The sequence below is a fragment of the Syngnathus acus genome, chromosome 3 (assembly GCF_901709675.1).
Source record: "Syngnathus acus chromosome 3, fSynAcu1.2, whole genome shotgun sequence".
In the NCBI taxonomy this organism is placed as follows: Eukaryota; Metazoa; Chordata; class Actinopteri; order Syngnathiformes; family Syngnathidae; genus Syngnathus; species Syngnathus acus.
In genome coordinates, this window is record NC_051089.1 from 18,811,510 (window position 1) to 18,828,736 (window position 17,227).

A 17,227-nucleotide genomic window follows, 5' to 3' on the forward strand; every position below is an offset into this window, starting at 1 on the left:
TCGATGGATTTAATGATTTGGAGTGACACAAATGGTTTGATAATATTGTTGTTTATGTGATAGTTATTTAAAATATAGTTTATATATCGTTGTATGGGCCTGTGGAATAATTTGAACTGCGGCGCGGCACACGGCATTGTTGACAAAGGACGATCGATGGATTTAATGAATTGGAGTGACACAGATGGTTTTATAAACGTGTTATTTATGTAATAGTTTTTTTTAAATAACTGAATGTTACGTCAGGCCCGTTCTCAGCTCCTCGTTTGTGTTTGTCACGTTAGCATACCGTATCGTTTGGCCTGTTGTTGCTCGTTCATGTCTGTTCTTGGTGTTGGATTTTGTCAAATAAATTGCCCCCCAAAATGCGACTTATACTCCGGAGCGACTTATGTTTTTTTTCACATTTTTGGGCATTTTTTGGCTGGTGCGACATACTCCGGAGCAACTTATAGTCCGAAAATTACGGTATGCTTCTCTTTGGGTAATCCTTGTTTTATAATACTTAGAGTAGTTTTTAAATAACGTCTATGCATACAGTGCGTTGCGAAAGTATTCTTGAACCTTTCAACATTTCGCCACATTTCAGGCTTCAAACATAAAGATATAAAATTAAATTTTTTTTGTCAAGAATCAACAACAAGTGGGACACAATTGTGAAGTGGAACGAAATTTATTGGATCATTTAAACTTTTTTAACAAATAAAAAACTGAAAAGTGGGGCGTGCAATATTATTCGGCCCCTTTACTTTCAGTGCAGCAAACTCACTCCAGAAGTTCAGTGAGGATCTTTGAATGATCCAATGTTGTCCGAAATGACTGATGATGATAAATGGAATGCACCTGTGTGCAATCAAGTCTCCGTATAAATGCACCTGCTCTTTGATAGTCTCAGGGTTCTGTTTAAACCGCAGAGAGAACCATGAAGACAAAGGAACACACCAGGCAGGTCCGAGATACTGTTGTTGAGAAGTTTAAAGCCGGATTTGGATACAAAAAGATTTCCCAAGCTTTAAACATCTCAAGGAGCACTGTGCAAGCAATTATATTGAAATGGAAGGAGTATCAGACCACTGCAAATCTACCAAGACCCGGCCGTCCCTCCAAACTTTCATCTCAAACAAGGAGAAGACTGATCAGAGATGCAGCCAAGAGGCCCATGATCACTCTGGATGAACTGCAGATAACTACAGCTGAGGTGGGAGAGTCTGTCCATAGGACAACAATCAGTCGTGCGCTGCACAAATCTAGCCTTTATGGAAGAGTGGCAAGAAGAAAGCCATTTCTCAAAGATATCCATAAAAAGTCTCGTTTAAAGTTTGCCACAAGCCACCTGGGAGACACACCAAACATGTGGAAGAAGGTGCTCTGGTCAGATGAAACCAAAATCGAACTTTTGGCCACAATGCAAAACGATATGTTTGGCGTAAAAGCAACACAGCTCATCACCCTGAACACACCATCCCCACTGTCAAACATGGTGGTGGCAGCATCATGGTTTGGGCCTGCTTTTCTTCAGCAGGGACAGGGAAGATGGCTAAAATTGATGGGAAGATGGATGGAGCCAAATACAGGACCATTCTGGAAGAAAACCTGTTGGAGTCTGCATAAGACCTGAGACTGGGACGGAGATTTATCTTCCAACAGGACAATGATCCATAACATAAAGCCAAATCTACAATGGAATGGTTCACAAATAGACGTATCCAGGTGTTAGAATGGCCAAGTCAAAGTCCAGACCTGAATCCAATCGAGAATCTGTGGAAAGAGCTGAAGACTGCTGTTCACAAACGCTCTCCATCCAACCTCACTGAGCTCGAGCTGTTTTGCAAGGAAGAATGGGCAAGAATTCCAGTCTCTCGATGTGCAAAACTGAGACATACCCCAAGCGACTTGCAGCTGTCATTGCAGCAAAAGGTGGCGCTACAAAGTATTAGCGCAAGGGGGCCGAATAATATTGCACGCCCCACTTTTCAGTTTTTTATTTGTTAGGGTTAGGGACTCGTAAAGTCCCTCCTCCATCTAACGCTCGCTGCTGATTGGTCGTTCTCGAAGATTCACGAGTGAGTGACTGACAGCATTGCTGCTATCCCAGCCTACACACGTTATGCCTACATTTATTTTGGGGAACACCTAACACATAACATAAAACACATATATTGTCATAACCAAATGTCTGATTTTTATGTTTTCATGCGCAAAAATAAAACAAGGAATAAAACACTCAAACACCAAACAAGTTTTAAAATAAATGTTTATTAAAATACCGTTTTTTTCCGTGTATAATGCGCCCCCATGTATAATACGCACCCTAAAAATGGCATGTTGATGCTGGAAAAAAGCCTGTACCCATGTATAATACGCACCCAATTTTTTTTTTTTTTTTTTTTTTTTTTTTTTTAAGTCCCAATGATCGTCACACACGCAGGGAGGCAATGGGTCCCATTTTTATAGTCTTTGGTATGGTCTTAACTAGGCTGGACGTATTTTCTTTTGTTGGCGTTGATTTCTCCGACTGCCCGTAAAGGCACCACCGCGATCAGATGAAAAGAGAGGAAAGTGACGTGCGGACATGTGAAAAAGGCGGCTCTGTATGGGAGAGACGTTGAAGAGGAATAAAAACACCCTTGGAAACCAAAACTTGCCCCTCGTGACTCGGAGCCGCAACAAATGTTTCGGATTTGTGTAGGGTACATTGTGACAGCAAACGAGCAGGTGATCGGCAAGCGTCTGATACGAGAGCATTGCGTTCGTATGGAGCGTGTTTGAAGTGAACAGCAGAGACGAAAGGAACAAGGCAAAGTGTTGTGAAATAAAATATTACCTGTAATACGCATTTTGTTATTTGCTGATTGTATTAAACTATCACATTCATTGTCAGTCAAGAAGAGAAGAGGACTATTATCCCTTCTTTGACGAAATGACCAGAGCACAGTACAAACACACTATTGTCGGTCAGTCCTGTTGTTGGTTTTGTTGTACCATGATTTTCTTAAAAAAAAAAAAAAAAAAAAAAAAAAATTTAAAAAAAAAAAAAAATTTAAAATATTTGTACCCATGTATAATGCGCACCCCAGATTTTAGGACAATAAATTAGTTAAATTTTGCGCATTATACACGGAAAAAAACGGTAATAATAATAAAACTAAATTTCACACCAGCAATCTAATGTGAAATTGCAGTAGATATATTGGATAACAATATTTAGGCGTATATACAGTGCCTTGCGAAAGTATTCGGCCCCCTTGAACCTTTCAACATTTCGCGACATTTCAGGCTTCAAACATAAAGATATAAAAGCTTAATTTTTTGTCAAGAATCAACAACAAGTGGGACACAATCGTGAAGTGGAACAAAATTTATTGGATACCGTATTTTCCGCACTAAAAGGCGCACCGGATTATAAGGCGCACCTTCAATGAACGGCCCATTTTAAAACTTTGTCCATATATAAGGCGCACCGGATTATAAGGCGCATAAAATAGAAGCTATACTGCAACAAACTGAGGTTGACTAGGGTTGCGGTATGCATCCACTAGCCAATAACCAACGAGCCCTCTGTAAACAATCGCGTTTCTCAAACGATCTCCTATAAAATGATCGGAACTGACTAAAGTTCGATCTAACGCATTGGTACTACTTACCTATGTTTCCCTTCCATATCGATCCGTAGATTTACTCGAAACATTAACAGAGCAGCCTATTTTGACATGAAATAGCCTGGTACGTATAGCAGCTATCGTTATAGCATTAGCCATCCGCAAAGTCCCACGAGCCTCAGCTCGCAATCTCCCATGAGCCTCAGCAAAGTGTAAACAATCGCGTTTCTCAAACGATCTCCTATAAAATGATCGGAACTGACTAAAGTTCGATCTAACGCATTGGTACTACTTACCTATGTTTCCCTTCCATATCGATCCGTAGATTTACTCGAAACATTAACAGAGCAGCCTATTTTGACATGAAATAGCCTGGTACGTATAGCAGCTATCGTTATAGCATTAGCCATCCGCAAAGTCCCACGAGCCTCAGCTCGCAATCTCCCATGAGCCTCAGCAAAGTGTAAACAATCGCGTTTCTCAAACGATCTCCTATAAAATGATCGGAACTGACTAAAGTTCGATCTAACGCATTGGTACTACTTACCTATGTTTCCCTTCCATATCGATCCGTAGATTTACTTGAAACATTAACAGAGCACCCTATTTTGACATGAAATAGCCTGGTATGTATAGCAGCTATCGTTATAGCATTAGCCATCCGCAAAGTCCCACGAGCCTCAGCTCGCAATCTCCCATGAGCCTCAGCAAAGTGTAAACAATCGCGTTTCTCAAACGATCTCCGATAAAATGATCGGAACTGACTAAAGTTCGATCTAACGCATTGGTACTACTTACCTATGTTTCCCTTCCATATCGATCCGTAGATTTACTCGAAACATTAACAGAGCAGCCTATTTTGACATGAAATAGCCTGGTACGTATAGCAGCTATCGTTATAGCATTAGCCATCCGCAAAGTCCCATGAGCCTCAGCTGACTAGGGTTGCGGTATGCATCCACTAGCCAATAACCAACGAGCCCTCTGTAAACAATCGCGTTTCTCAAACGATCTCCTATAAAATGATCGGAACTGACTAAAGTTCGATCTAACGCATTGGTACTACTTACCTATGTTTCCCTTCCATATCAATCCGTAAATTTACTTGAAACATTAACGGAGCAGCCTATTTTGAAATGAAATAGCCTCGCGGGTACAACAGCTATTCGGTGACGCCCCCTGACTACAGTTGCCGTAATGTTGGGAAGCGATGCGACCTTGTAATTTACTAGTCGTACTAAAACGTACTGAAACATTTTGGCAGAGCACTGTGTACAACCAGTATGGATCAACAAATTCATCAATTGATCCATATATAAGGCGCACTGGACTATAAGGCGCACTGTCGGCTTTTGAGAAAATTTTAGGTTTTTAGATGCGCCTTATAGTCCGGAAAATACGGTAATTTAAACTTTTTTAACAAATAAAAAACTGAAAAGCTGCAAGTCGTTTGGGGTATGTCTCTATGAGTTTTGCACATCGAGAGACTGGAATTCTTGCCCATTCTTCCTTGCAAAACAGCTCGAGCTCAGTGAGGTTGGATGGAGAGTGTTTGTGAACAGCAGTCTTCAGCTCTTTCCACAGATTCTCGATTGGATTCAGGTCTGGACTTTGACTTGGCCATTCTAACACCTGGATACGTCTATTTGTGAACCATTCCATTGTAGATTTGGCTTTATGTTTTGGATCATTGTCCTGTTGGAAGATAAATCTCATCTGACCAGAGCACCTTCTTCCACATGTTTGGTGTGTCTCCCAGGTGGCTTGTGGCAAACTTTAAACGAGACTTTTTATGGATATCTTTGAGAAATGGCTTTCTTCTTGCCACTCTTCCATAAAGGCCAGATTTGTGCAGCGCACGACTGATTGTTGTCCTATGGACAGACTCTCCCACCTCAGCTGTAGTTATCTGCAGTTCATCCAGAGTGATCATGGGCCTCTTGGCTGCATCTCTGATCAGTCTTCTCCTTGTTTGAGATGAAAGTTTGGAGGGACGGCCGGGTCTTGGTAGATTTGCAGTGGTCTGATACTCCTTCCATTTCAATATAATTGCTTGCACAGTGCTCCTTGAGATTTTTAAAGCTTGGGAAATCTTTTTGTATCCAAATCCGGCTTTAAACTTCTCAACAACAGTATCTCGGACCTGCCTGGTGTGTTCCTTTGTCTTCATGGTTCTCTCTGCGCTTTAAACAGAACCCTGAGACTATCAAAGAGCAGGTGCATTTATACGGAGACTTGATTGCACACAGGTGCATTCCATTTATCATCATCAGTCATTTCGGACAACATTGGATCATTCAAAGATCCTCACTGAACCTCTGGAGTGAGTTTGCTGCACTGAAAGTAAAGGGGCCGAATAATATTGCACGCCCCACTTTTCAGTTTTTTATTTGTTAAAAAAGTTTAAATGATCCAATAAATTTCGTTCCACTTCACGATTGTGTCCCACTTGTTGTTGATTCTTGACCAAAAATTTTTTATTTTATATCTTTATGTTTGAAGCCTGAAATGTGGCGAAATGTTGAAAGGTTCAAGGGGGCCGAATACTTTCGCAAGGCACTGTATATGAAAAAACCCTGAAACCAGAAAAAAAATGCCTTAATTATCATAGTTGCTGAATGACCGGACATAGCACCCTGAATCGTAATCTAATTAAGTGCCTGAGATGGCAAACACCTAGTGCTTTGTCTTAATTTTCCTAATAAATTATATGGTCACAGCAATGACATTTACAATGTGACATTTTCTGAACGGAAATAAATAGCAAGAAACAGTTGTTTACCTTTGAATTTGTCTTCTTTTGTAATCATCTTGAAAACATGCTTGAACTCCTGGATCAAAATTCCTGTAGTGCCCACATATGAAGGGCATTTGGACCGAACCACTGTAAAAAAAAAAAAAAAAAAGTCCCAGGTGAATGTTAGGTTACTCAATGAAAAACAACCTTGATCTATTTATGTATTGTGTGGGGGATTTGTTGGTACAGAGGGGTTTTAGTGCGTTGGGTAGAGTCTGGTTAGTGCAGGGGTCGGCAACCCGCGGCTCTTTAGCGCCGTCCTAGTGGCTCCCTGGAGCTCTTTTAAAAATGTATGAAAATGGAAAAAGATGAGAGGGAAAATATATTTTCTATTTTAGTATAGTTTCTGTAGCAGGGAAAACTCGAGAAAAACATTCTCAACGTTTTCCAATGCTGTAAATTGTGTAGAATACATATCTGTTAACGGAGATTTGCGACATAAGCTGCGACACACGTTTCTTGCAACTCGGCGTGTCGCGTCGATGGGCGCTGTTGTAAATAAACCGGTGGGTGTGTGATGAGCGATGGATCCCAAAGGGAAAAAGAGAAAGATAGCTGAGAAGAACAGAGGATTCAACAGTTCTTGGACCGAATCATTTGCTTTCATTGCCAATGCGGAAGGGTTGCCTACATGTTTGCTCTGTAATGAGAAGTTGTCAAACAACAAAAAGAGTAATGTGGAAAAGACATTTCCAGGGAAGGCATGCTGCATTTGCTGCTGAGTACCCAGCTGGGAGTAAGAGAAAAAGTGCGATTGCATTACTGCTGGAAAAATTAGAGGACCGCAAGGATAGATTTAAAAAGTGGATTGCATCTCCAAATTCCACCACCACTACTACTCACAGATGAGATCTTGCAGTCTTGCATGAAGATTAAAATTACATTTTACATGCCCGATGTTGAGAAGCTGTCCAGTGATGTCCGAAAACATAAGTCACATTAAATGGGTAAGAACAAAATCCTGTCATAGGCACATAGTATTTTGTATCAAAGGGCTATTTTCATAGTTATTTCAGATTTTTTTTGTCAATATACATTTGAAATGACAGGGATTTTACTGTTTTGTTGCTCAGCTCCGAGGATGGCTGCGTTGTATTGTGCGTATTGTATTGCACTTTGTTGTCCAAATAAAGGTGGTGGTGGTGGGGGGTTCTATTAGTGAGGATTAAATAGAACTATATTTTATTTCCATGGGGAGTTCTGAAGTTGTAGGAGGCCTATGGTGCATGTTTCATTGTTGTTTCTTTTGAATCCTCAAAGTAAAAATGACATTAAAACAAATTTCTTCATTATTCATCAATGCAATGAAATATAATAAGTTAATATTGTTATGGAAGTTAAATTTATAGCTTTATCATACAGTAGTATCGTCAAGTGGTGCGTCATTCTCTCCAGGCTGTGCTGCAGGAAAAATAAAAAACATGAATGCTCCTTATGTATTTGTAGCCTACTTAGCCATTTAATAGTAGGCTAACATAGCTAATATAGACACAGCCCATATTGCCTTTAATATAAGGCTTATATCAGACTTTTCGTCAAGCGCTTTGTGTGGCGGGCTCCATCTACTGTGGGAACTGAGAAGTGCTCAAGCTGTTGTGCGGGCCACATTCAATTATGTTTTCAGAATTTGCTGCGGGCCAATAAAAACTGGACCGCGGGCCGTAGTTTGGACACCCCTACTCTAGTACCACTCACACTGGTGTATGCCCATGTGCAAAAGGTTTGGTGGTGGTCGGAGGGGCACACTGGCGCGCGCGCAGCACCGCACATGCTAGAAAGAGAGAGAGTGTGACAGAGAGACAGGGACAGGCGGGTGGGCAGACGGACGGGCGGACAGACGGACAGACAGACAGACTGGTGCGAGATTTCCAATGCGATCGCAGTCTTCCCGGCCAAGTCACATGTATATTTGATCGAGACATCATTCGCGTCGCACAGGTGGGGAGATAAATTGCTTCGGAGGGATACTGACTTTTTTGATTGTCTGTGGATCTGCAGTTGTTTCGAGTACTGTATTGACTTTCCCTTTACTTGAATTTAATCCCACTTGAAACATGAAGCATAAAGTGGATATTTGTGATGTTAATAATAGCTACGTAGATGACTCATTTGTTATGTGCGGCAATGGCGTGACATAATCTTTAGTGCGTCTCCTTGAAATGCAATTGAAAAGCCTCGCGTAATTTTCCCAAAATACTGTATTTCTAACTCATCCTAAATCACTCCTCTGAGTTAAGTCCGTGGCCCACCCACAGTGTTACGCACAAAGAGCCAATTTCCTGGCCCTAGCATTAGAATAGGTGAGCTGAGGGTCTGCAGAGCTGCAATAGATGTGTTGTTTAATTATTACTGAAGATAATTGACGTATTTACTTGTGTAGTTTTTGATAATGCAAGAAATAATAGCATAATAATAGCAAGAGGTATGGGAAACCAGAACTGGCATAAACCCAACTTGGGAAGCACACACCATTTATTAGACAGTAGGCTCATAAAACAAGGTTTCATAGTTTAAAAAGTGCTGATTAATGACAATTTACCTGTGATAATGGCACCATGGAAGTCTGCCTTCAATAGTTTCTGCTGCACAGAGTGTGGACTGCTGCAATAACAACAAAATTGTTAACCTAATTAAGCAATGTTGGGTATCTTGAAAGACAAAACAAAATTATGACATATCAATCCATGAGTTGTCGATACTTTTTAACTTGTCGCAGGGGGTAGAGGTGCGTGATCTTGTTTATTTATATATTGACACTTTCGTCTGCTTATTTTTTATTTAATCTTGTTTTTTATATATATTGACACTTTTGTCTGCTGTTTGTTTATTTATTTAATCTTGGATATTAATATATTACACTTTCGTCTGCTTGTTTTTTATTTAATCACAGGTATCTATCGCATCTTCTGTGGATCATCATTTTGTTTGTCGTGCCGGATGTTTATATTGTCCGTTTATTTATGTATTTAATTGTTCATTCATACTGCTGGCAACTGAATTTCTATACAGTCAAACCTCGGTTTTCGAACGTCCCGGTTCTCGAACAAATCGGAATTTGAACGAAACATTTTTTAGAATGAGATTTTTTAGCTTCGGTTGTAGAACAAAATTCGGAGGTGGAACCTCGCAAGATGAGCCGAAAGGACCCGAGAACACCCGACCGCGCGGCCCGGATGCCGACTGACTCCGTTCGTTATTGTATTTTCGTTACCGTATTTTTCGGATTAAAAGTCGCTCCGGAATATATGTCGCATTAGTCATAAAATGCACAATAACGTGAAAAAAAACATATATAAGTCGCTCCGGAGTATAAATCGAATTTTGGGGGAAATGTATTCGACAAAATCCAACACCAAGAACAGACATGAACGAGCAACAATAGGCTAAACGATACGTATGCTAACGTGACAAACACAAACGAAGAACTGAGAACGGGCCTGACGTAACATTCAGAGTTATTAAAAAACTATTACATAAATAACACGTTTATAATACCATCTGTGTCACTCCAATTCATTAAATCCATCGATCGTCCTTTATGTCAACAATGGGTGCGCGCCGCTGACGGCGCTTGCACTTCAAAATATTCCACAGGCCCATATAACAATATATAAATTATATATCAAATAAGTATTATATAAGCAATAATATTATCAAACCATCTGTCACTCCAAATCATTAAATCCATCGATCAAATTCCTCGTTCTTTGTCAACAATGCCGCGCGTGCGCCCTGACATCAGCCTCGTCGTTATTCCACAGATCTAGTAGTAGCGTTAACAAAGTACAAGGAAAGACGTGGGTTTGGTAAACGGCTCTTTATTTAATAAAACAAGAGTTCAACGAGCCAACAACTACTGAACTGTAACGATAAAAACATATACAAGTTGCTACACAAAATAAAATATATCAAATAACAATAACACACATAGTTAACCGCCACACGGCCCCAAGCACCGGCGTCGACTTCCAGGCATGTGGCGGCGTGGACTTCCATCCCCGCAGGTGGCCCTTCCAGCCACGGAGGTGGAAGAGAGCTCCATCGAATAGGACCAGGTGTGCGTAAAAGCCATGTCTGAGCCCCATCCACCGTCCCCAGACAGCCACCCGGCCGAGCGCCGGCCCCCGACTTCCATCCACGGAGGTGAAAGAGAGCTCCGTAGAGTAGGACCGGGCGTGCGTAAAAGCCATAATAGTTTTTCAAACCTTCTGTGTCACTCCAAATCATTAAATCCTTCAAACTCTTCGTCCTCCGTGTCACTTACAAACAAAGCCGCTAATGATGCCGGTAGTACGTGGGGCCCTTCGTCATCATCATTCCGTGATCGAATCTTTGTCCTTTATGTAAACAACCGCTGCGCTGCGCCGCGCTGCGCCGCGCTGCGCCGCGCCGCGCTACTGACGTCACTTGAAATTCAAATTACGATAATCCCTTGCTACATCGCGGTTTCACTTTTTTTTTCGGACCAAATTGAGCTCCCTGCTCAATGAGGTCCAATTAAATTTTGGAAAGTACATCAGGACTTTAAAAATATTTTCTACCGTAATTTTCGGACTATAAGTCGCGTTTTTTTTTCATAGTTTGGGTGGGGGGGCGACTTATACTCAGGAGCGACTTATATACATATATATGTTTTTTTTTCACTTTTTTGGGCATTTTATGGCTGGTGCGACTTATACTCCGGTGCGACTTATAGTCCGAAAATTACGGTACATTTCAGCGTCGGCTCTGTCACAATAATGCGACCAGCGCGGTGCAGTTGCGCGGTCGGTGGCGCGCTACGGTTGCGCGTTCGGCGGTGCGCTGCAGTTGCGCGATCGGACAAAAATGCGCAAATGAAAAAATGCTTAAAAAAGGCGTTTCTTTTAGTCTTGGAACGGATGACATTTTTTTCCATTATTTGTAATGGGGAAAAATAGATTCGGAATTCGACCGATTCACTTCTCGAACCGCCTTCTGGAACGGATTGTGGTCGAAAACCAAGGTTTGAATCTATCTATCTATCTATCTATCTATTGTTCAGTTCAGTTCAGGCTGCCGAGGGAGTAGGACGCTTCTGTTCTTCTCTCAAGGTTACAGCGGCAAACAGAGATAAATGCATTCAGACACACAGACTTTATAATACAAATTACCGTATTTTCCGGACTATAAGGCGCACCTAAAAACCTACAATTTTCTCAAAAGCTGACAGTATGCCTTATAGTTCGGTGGGCCTTATATATGGACCAAATTCCTAAATTTAAACTGGCCCGAAGCATTGTGTCATGAAATCAATCATTAGTGGCCCGCTGAAGACTATGAATCATGAATCAAAAAGATTACGGATCATTATTTTGTGATTATAAAGTAATTTGTTGCGTCTGAAGTTGAAATAAAAAAGATAAAATGGAGAATGATTTTATTTGGATTAAAAATCTGACATGATGCATTAATGGTGCGCCTTATAGTCCGGTGCGCCTTATATAAGGACAACACTTTAAAATGGGCCATTCATTGAAGATGCGCTTTATAGTCAAGTCCGCCTTATAGTCTGGAAAATACGGTACTTAATATAAAAGAAAGAAGATTTTACAGTGATGGGGCCTAAAAAGGATCAGGCAACGGCCTACAGTTCAACAGGTGTGAATGAGTGTTTCAAACTAGATTGTTTGTCAAACAGCCTGAGGGTGAATGGGCGTTACAATTGTCGAAAAACAGCCATAAAACTGTGACCAGAGGTGAGTGTCACAAGATTATAACCCCTTGCAAGACAAATGAGAAGCTTTGATATTTGACAGATGAGCTTGTTAAAGGAACTAGGATAAAGTGCTCTGATATATGTAGTGCATTACCTGGGGTTGGGAACAAACGGTGATTTTTTTTGGAGCATGGTATCCTACTGTCGTACGTAAATCGTTGCAAAGAGCCGAAAGTGAGTTACTCAAGTATATGGCACTGTTTTGGAATACGCTGACCTGTATTTAAAGGGACTATGGTTTTGTTGTGTGTCACATTTTATGACATGTTATTATGAAGCCACATGTACTCAGACAAGGACATGATATGCATTGATAAAACAGTGGTGATTTATCGACCATATATAAAAGTGCTTGAGGAGTTAGAGTTAAAGTTGTGGATCTCTTACTGCATACTTTGAACTTTTGGGAGAAGAAGGAGAATACTTATAAGAGTTTCCGATGAGAGTGCCTGACTTTGAGGACCCAAGTGTGGATTGTGTGGGGAAAAATAATAACATGAAGGGAGGGGGGAGAGGATTCAACAAGAGACCCTTTTAATAGCAGGGACCTCAGTAAGAACTTTGCTAGAGTCAAGGATGACCAATATAAGATAACCTTAAGATTTGAGGTTTTGGCAATCTCAGACACGGCTTTGTCATAGCAAGGTCGTGGACAGTGAGCTGGAGGAGGATCCAGGGCTGTGGACTCGGACTCGGGGACTCGGTCATTTTTGCCGGACTCGGACTCGGTGCTGATTTTGACCGAGTCTACCGAGTCCGACGATAAAAAAAATACGTTCAATTTTATTTTCATCATGCTGCTGAGAATGCGCGTAGGAATACTGTCCACAGCCCTGCTTACGATCAAGTTTGAAAAAGAACTTGACAGCATTGAGCGCCGCCGGCGTTTTTCGGCCGCCACCTCGCCAACCGGTCAAACGCGCATGCGCGTGAGGGGAAATCCCGCAAAGGAGGAGGGACAAACAGAGCGATTGGTTTTGCTGGCTTTTTAATGAATGGCGACTGTGACTACGGGGGCCCATTAGGTCCAGAAAAGCTGACAAGACGCTTGCCAAAATGGCAAGGAAAAAATGCACAGCTAAACGAATATATGACGATGAACACAGGACGTTTTTAACAGAGTTAAAGTTGTTTTTTGTTGAACGCTATGGCAAGCCATTCTGCCTGATATGTCGGACGTCATTGGCGCATTTAAAAGCTTCAAATGGTCAGCGCCACTTCAGCTCACTTCATGCCAATACCGATAAGGACTTTGCAAAAGGGACTGAATTTCGCAAGCACAAGTTTGGAGACTTTGAAAAGTCAGGCAGAAAAATAGGTACAGTTTTTCAAAAAAATTACGAAGCACTCAGAGACTGTCACACTTGCATTGTTTCAACTGGCTTGGAACATTGCACGGGCTAAAAAGCCATACAATGAAGTGGAGTTCGTTAAAATATGCCTCAGTGACGTTATTGAATTTTATTTTCATCGTGCTGCTGAGAATGCGCGTAGGAATACTGTCCACAGCCCTGCTTGCTTGTTATGAAGACAAATTTAGTTGTTGCGTGCGCGCCCGCGCCTGCCTGCCTGCGTGCGTGCGTGCGTGCACGTACAAGACCCACAATGCCCCGCGCGCAGCCAAGATGGAAGAACCCGGGAGCAGCGAGAGAATGTTTTGCCTCTAGATTTGGGGGGGAAACGGAGCGTAAGTTACGATCAATGCGGCCACGTTGAGTTGCACTTAGGCTAATGTTTACATTATGTACCAATGTCAAGGACGATTATGTCACCCAGCTTATATCATTGATGTGTTTCGATAGTTGTGGGGTTGTCACTAATTATTTGTGTTTAGATAAATGTCTGAGCTATAATGGTGTAATTAATGATTAAAACTTGAAAGTATCTGTTTATTGTATTCGTTTATATGTTTAATAAAGACAAAGCCATCACAAAACTGTTGTAATTATTTAGATTTGATCTAAATTAGCCTTGAATAAAGACTAAGCAGTCACATGAATTAACAGAAAAAATGAACAGCCGGACTCGGACTCGGACTTGTGGTCAAGAGGCCGGACTCGGACTCGGTGCAAAAATCGGACCGAGTCCACAGCCCTGCTGCAGATAAAAGGAGTGGAAGTATTTGTTGTTGAGCATATGACTATGACCATTGACCTGTAGACATGACATCTACTGAGCACCATTATGTGTGGACAAAGTTGTGAAAACAGTATCTTTGAGCTCTGCTGCAAACACAGTGGTGTCTGGTGGTAGGTGGGGTCTTTAATTAGAGCTGTGACCATTAAATATTTTTAGACTTGATTATTCTATGAATTATTCCAGTAAATGATCGCATAAGGCAGGGATCTGCAACCCATGGTAGCAGAACTGCATGTGGATCTTTCATTCTTCTGCCGTAGCTCACTGTGACTTTGGAAAATGAAGAATGTTACAATATAAATTATAGTTGTTTGTTGTTTGTCCAAATGCCATGGTAAATTAGAAAATTACGGTGTTAAAACTTTTTTTTGTTTCCATTCAAAAGTGATATGATTCCAAGTTTTGGGGGCGATTCTTGGGTGGATAGTGGATAATTTACCTTTGGCTTTAAATGTCTTATTTAAAGGAGTTACCTGAAAAATTGACATATATTTTAATTTTTTATTTATACGCAGCAGGGCTGGGTGATAATTCCATACCAACACTTATCTTAATTGACACGTGATTGAACAAATAGTAAATGCCTGAACAAAGTGTGTCATAATGACACCAGTATACAATACTCCCCCTTGAGTTTAGATCATTTTGAGGAGGGGGTTTTACGGTTGGCCTTTTTTTTGTCATCAACCATGTGCCCAAAAAGCTTTGCAATTTTAAAATACAAATGAATGAAAACAATATGAAAATACAAAATGTTAAGACATCTCAGGTTGGGAGTTTTTTTTATGCGCTCCATACTATTCCTGTGTGCTAAGTGTTAGGGCTGTGTGTTAGGGCAGTTAGAGCAGTTCGCAAATGCTTACGCGCACAGTTCAGAGGGAACATTGGCTGTAACATGTCAGACGCAAACATCGATCATTGTTTTCCAATTTAAAAGCAGGTTGTTTGCAAATGTGTTTTTTTTTTTTTTTTTTTTTTGCTCATCACAATGGAGGATGACAGAAATCTGAGAATATTTACTGTTGAGTGGTGGAAATTCTGAGGACTTGGATAGTTTTAAATTGAACCAGGTCTCTAAACAATCAATTCCCAAAAATAGTTAGGTACATTTAGTATCATTAGTTGTTGATCAATTTATTAATCGCTGCAACTCTACATAAAATCATAAGATTTCGAGGTTATTACCTTGTTGGCTTCAATCCATTGCAAAGATCAATGATATATTGTTTCCAGAGATCATGCAGAGGTAAGAAAAGCTCATACCTGCAATAACAATGACCAAGTCAGTGACAATGGGAAGGAAGTGGACAAAATAGGGTGGGGAGCTGTAGCATAATAATAATAATAATTATGATACATTTAATTAATAACGCACTTCAAATCAAATAAATCTCAAAGTGCTCAGCATAGGCATTATATTACAGCGAACACAATGGTAAATGTTTTTTATTTTCAATTAACATGATAATTACTGTGGATCCATGACCTACCTCTGGTGTTCACTTTTTATATGGAAGATCTTGATTTCCCTCTTCTGCTGAGCATTTAATCCTTTGGGTTTCTTTTTGTGCAGTATCTTTTTATTAGACCTGGAGTACTCCAAGATAACGGCTTTATGACTCAGCAAACCTTTTGCATCCTTTTGTGGCTGCGGCTCAGTGTTTCTCTTCAGGAATGCTTGGGTGAAAGCTTGAGCTTTGGAGCGAATCTGAGCCTGGTAAAGTATTAAGTACACCAAAGAAAATCAAATATGCAGTTAGAGACGAGAGAATTTGGACATTTGTTTCTTAAAACTAAACATTATATATTGTTGGCCACATTGCATAATAATTGTCTTCTTATTCTTATTCTATGGCTGTATTCAAACACACCAGTCACAGTTATAACATCTCTGCAAGGTAAACCAAATATTACAACTTGTCAATCACACCTTTTTTCTTCATTCTTCATTCTCTCACTCTTATACTGTAGGAGTATGATTCACCTCATCATACCACAAGATATCTTCCCACTTTTTCATTTTCTCATGTTTCTTTGTATTCTTCAGTTTTTATTATTCTACTATTTATTTTACCATTTTTTTCCATGTATAATGCGCAAAATTTAACTAATTTATTGTCCTAAAATCTGGGGTGCGCATTATACTTGGGTACATTTTTTATTTTTTTTAATCCGGATTTCATACGGAGGCCGCCATTACAGATGCGCTTTCTTCTCTGCTGTTCACTTCAAACACGCTCCATACGAACACAATGCTCTCGTATAAGACGCTTGCTCGATCACCTGCTCGTTTGCTGTCACAATGTACCCTACACAAATCCGAAACATTTCTTCGCTATCGAGTTTGCTAGCGCATGCGCAGTGATACTGACCGGCAGAATAACATCCGGTTGTTCCCAAAGACGATCTTTTTTCTGAAATAATTTTACGTTTACGGACTTAAGTAGGAGTCAAAATTTGGGTGCGTATTATACATGGGTACAGGCTTTTTTCCAGCATCGACATGCCGTTTTTAGGGTGCGTATTATACATGGGGGCGCATTATACATGGAAAAAAACTGTATTTCTTATCTACAGGGTCCGGCAAAATGATCTGACACATTTGTAGGTTTAATAAAATGCAAATAAATTAAAGAATCAATTTTTTTATTTTTTTTATTTCCGAAAAAGTACATACAGTGGGGCAAAAAAGCATTTAGTCAGCCACCAATTGTGCAAGTTCTCCCACTTGAAAGATGAGAGATGGCTATAATTTTCATCATAGGTGCACTTCAACTATGAGAGACAAATTTTTTAAAAAATCCAGAAAATCACAGTGTCTGATTTTTAAAGAATTTATTTGCAAATTATGGTGGAAAATAAGTATTTGGTCAATAACGGCCTCGATCTGGGGCTCCACGCAAGATCTCACCCCGTGGGGTCAAAATGATCACAAGAACGGTGAACAAAAATCCC

The 17,227-nt window shown here is 40.5% G+C and overlaps 1 protein-coding gene across 4 annotated transcripts in view; it reads right to left on the reverse strand.

Moving 5' to 3' along the window:
• Positions 1–17,227, reverse strand: part of pop4 (POP4 homolog, ribonuclease P/MRP subunit) — a 43,838-nt gene that overhangs the window by 16,744 nt on the left and 9,867 nt on the right. For 3 of the 4 annotated variants that reach the window (XM_037246707.1, XM_037246708.1, XM_037246709.1), the window contains exons 3-6: positions 15,763–15,986; positions 15,458–15,535; positions 8,936–8,997; positions 6,382–6,483 (exon numbers count right to left, since the gene is read on the reverse strand). In XM_037246707.1, the coding sequence (XP_037102602.1) occupies positions 6,382–6,483; positions 8,936–8,997; positions 15,458–15,535; positions 15,763–15,986 (466 nt within the window). The remainder of the gene's footprint in view (positions 1–6,381; positions 6,484–8,935; positions 8,998–15,457; positions 15,536–15,762; positions 15,987–17,227) is intronic. The other variant, XM_037246710.1, reaches the window with a different exon arrangement.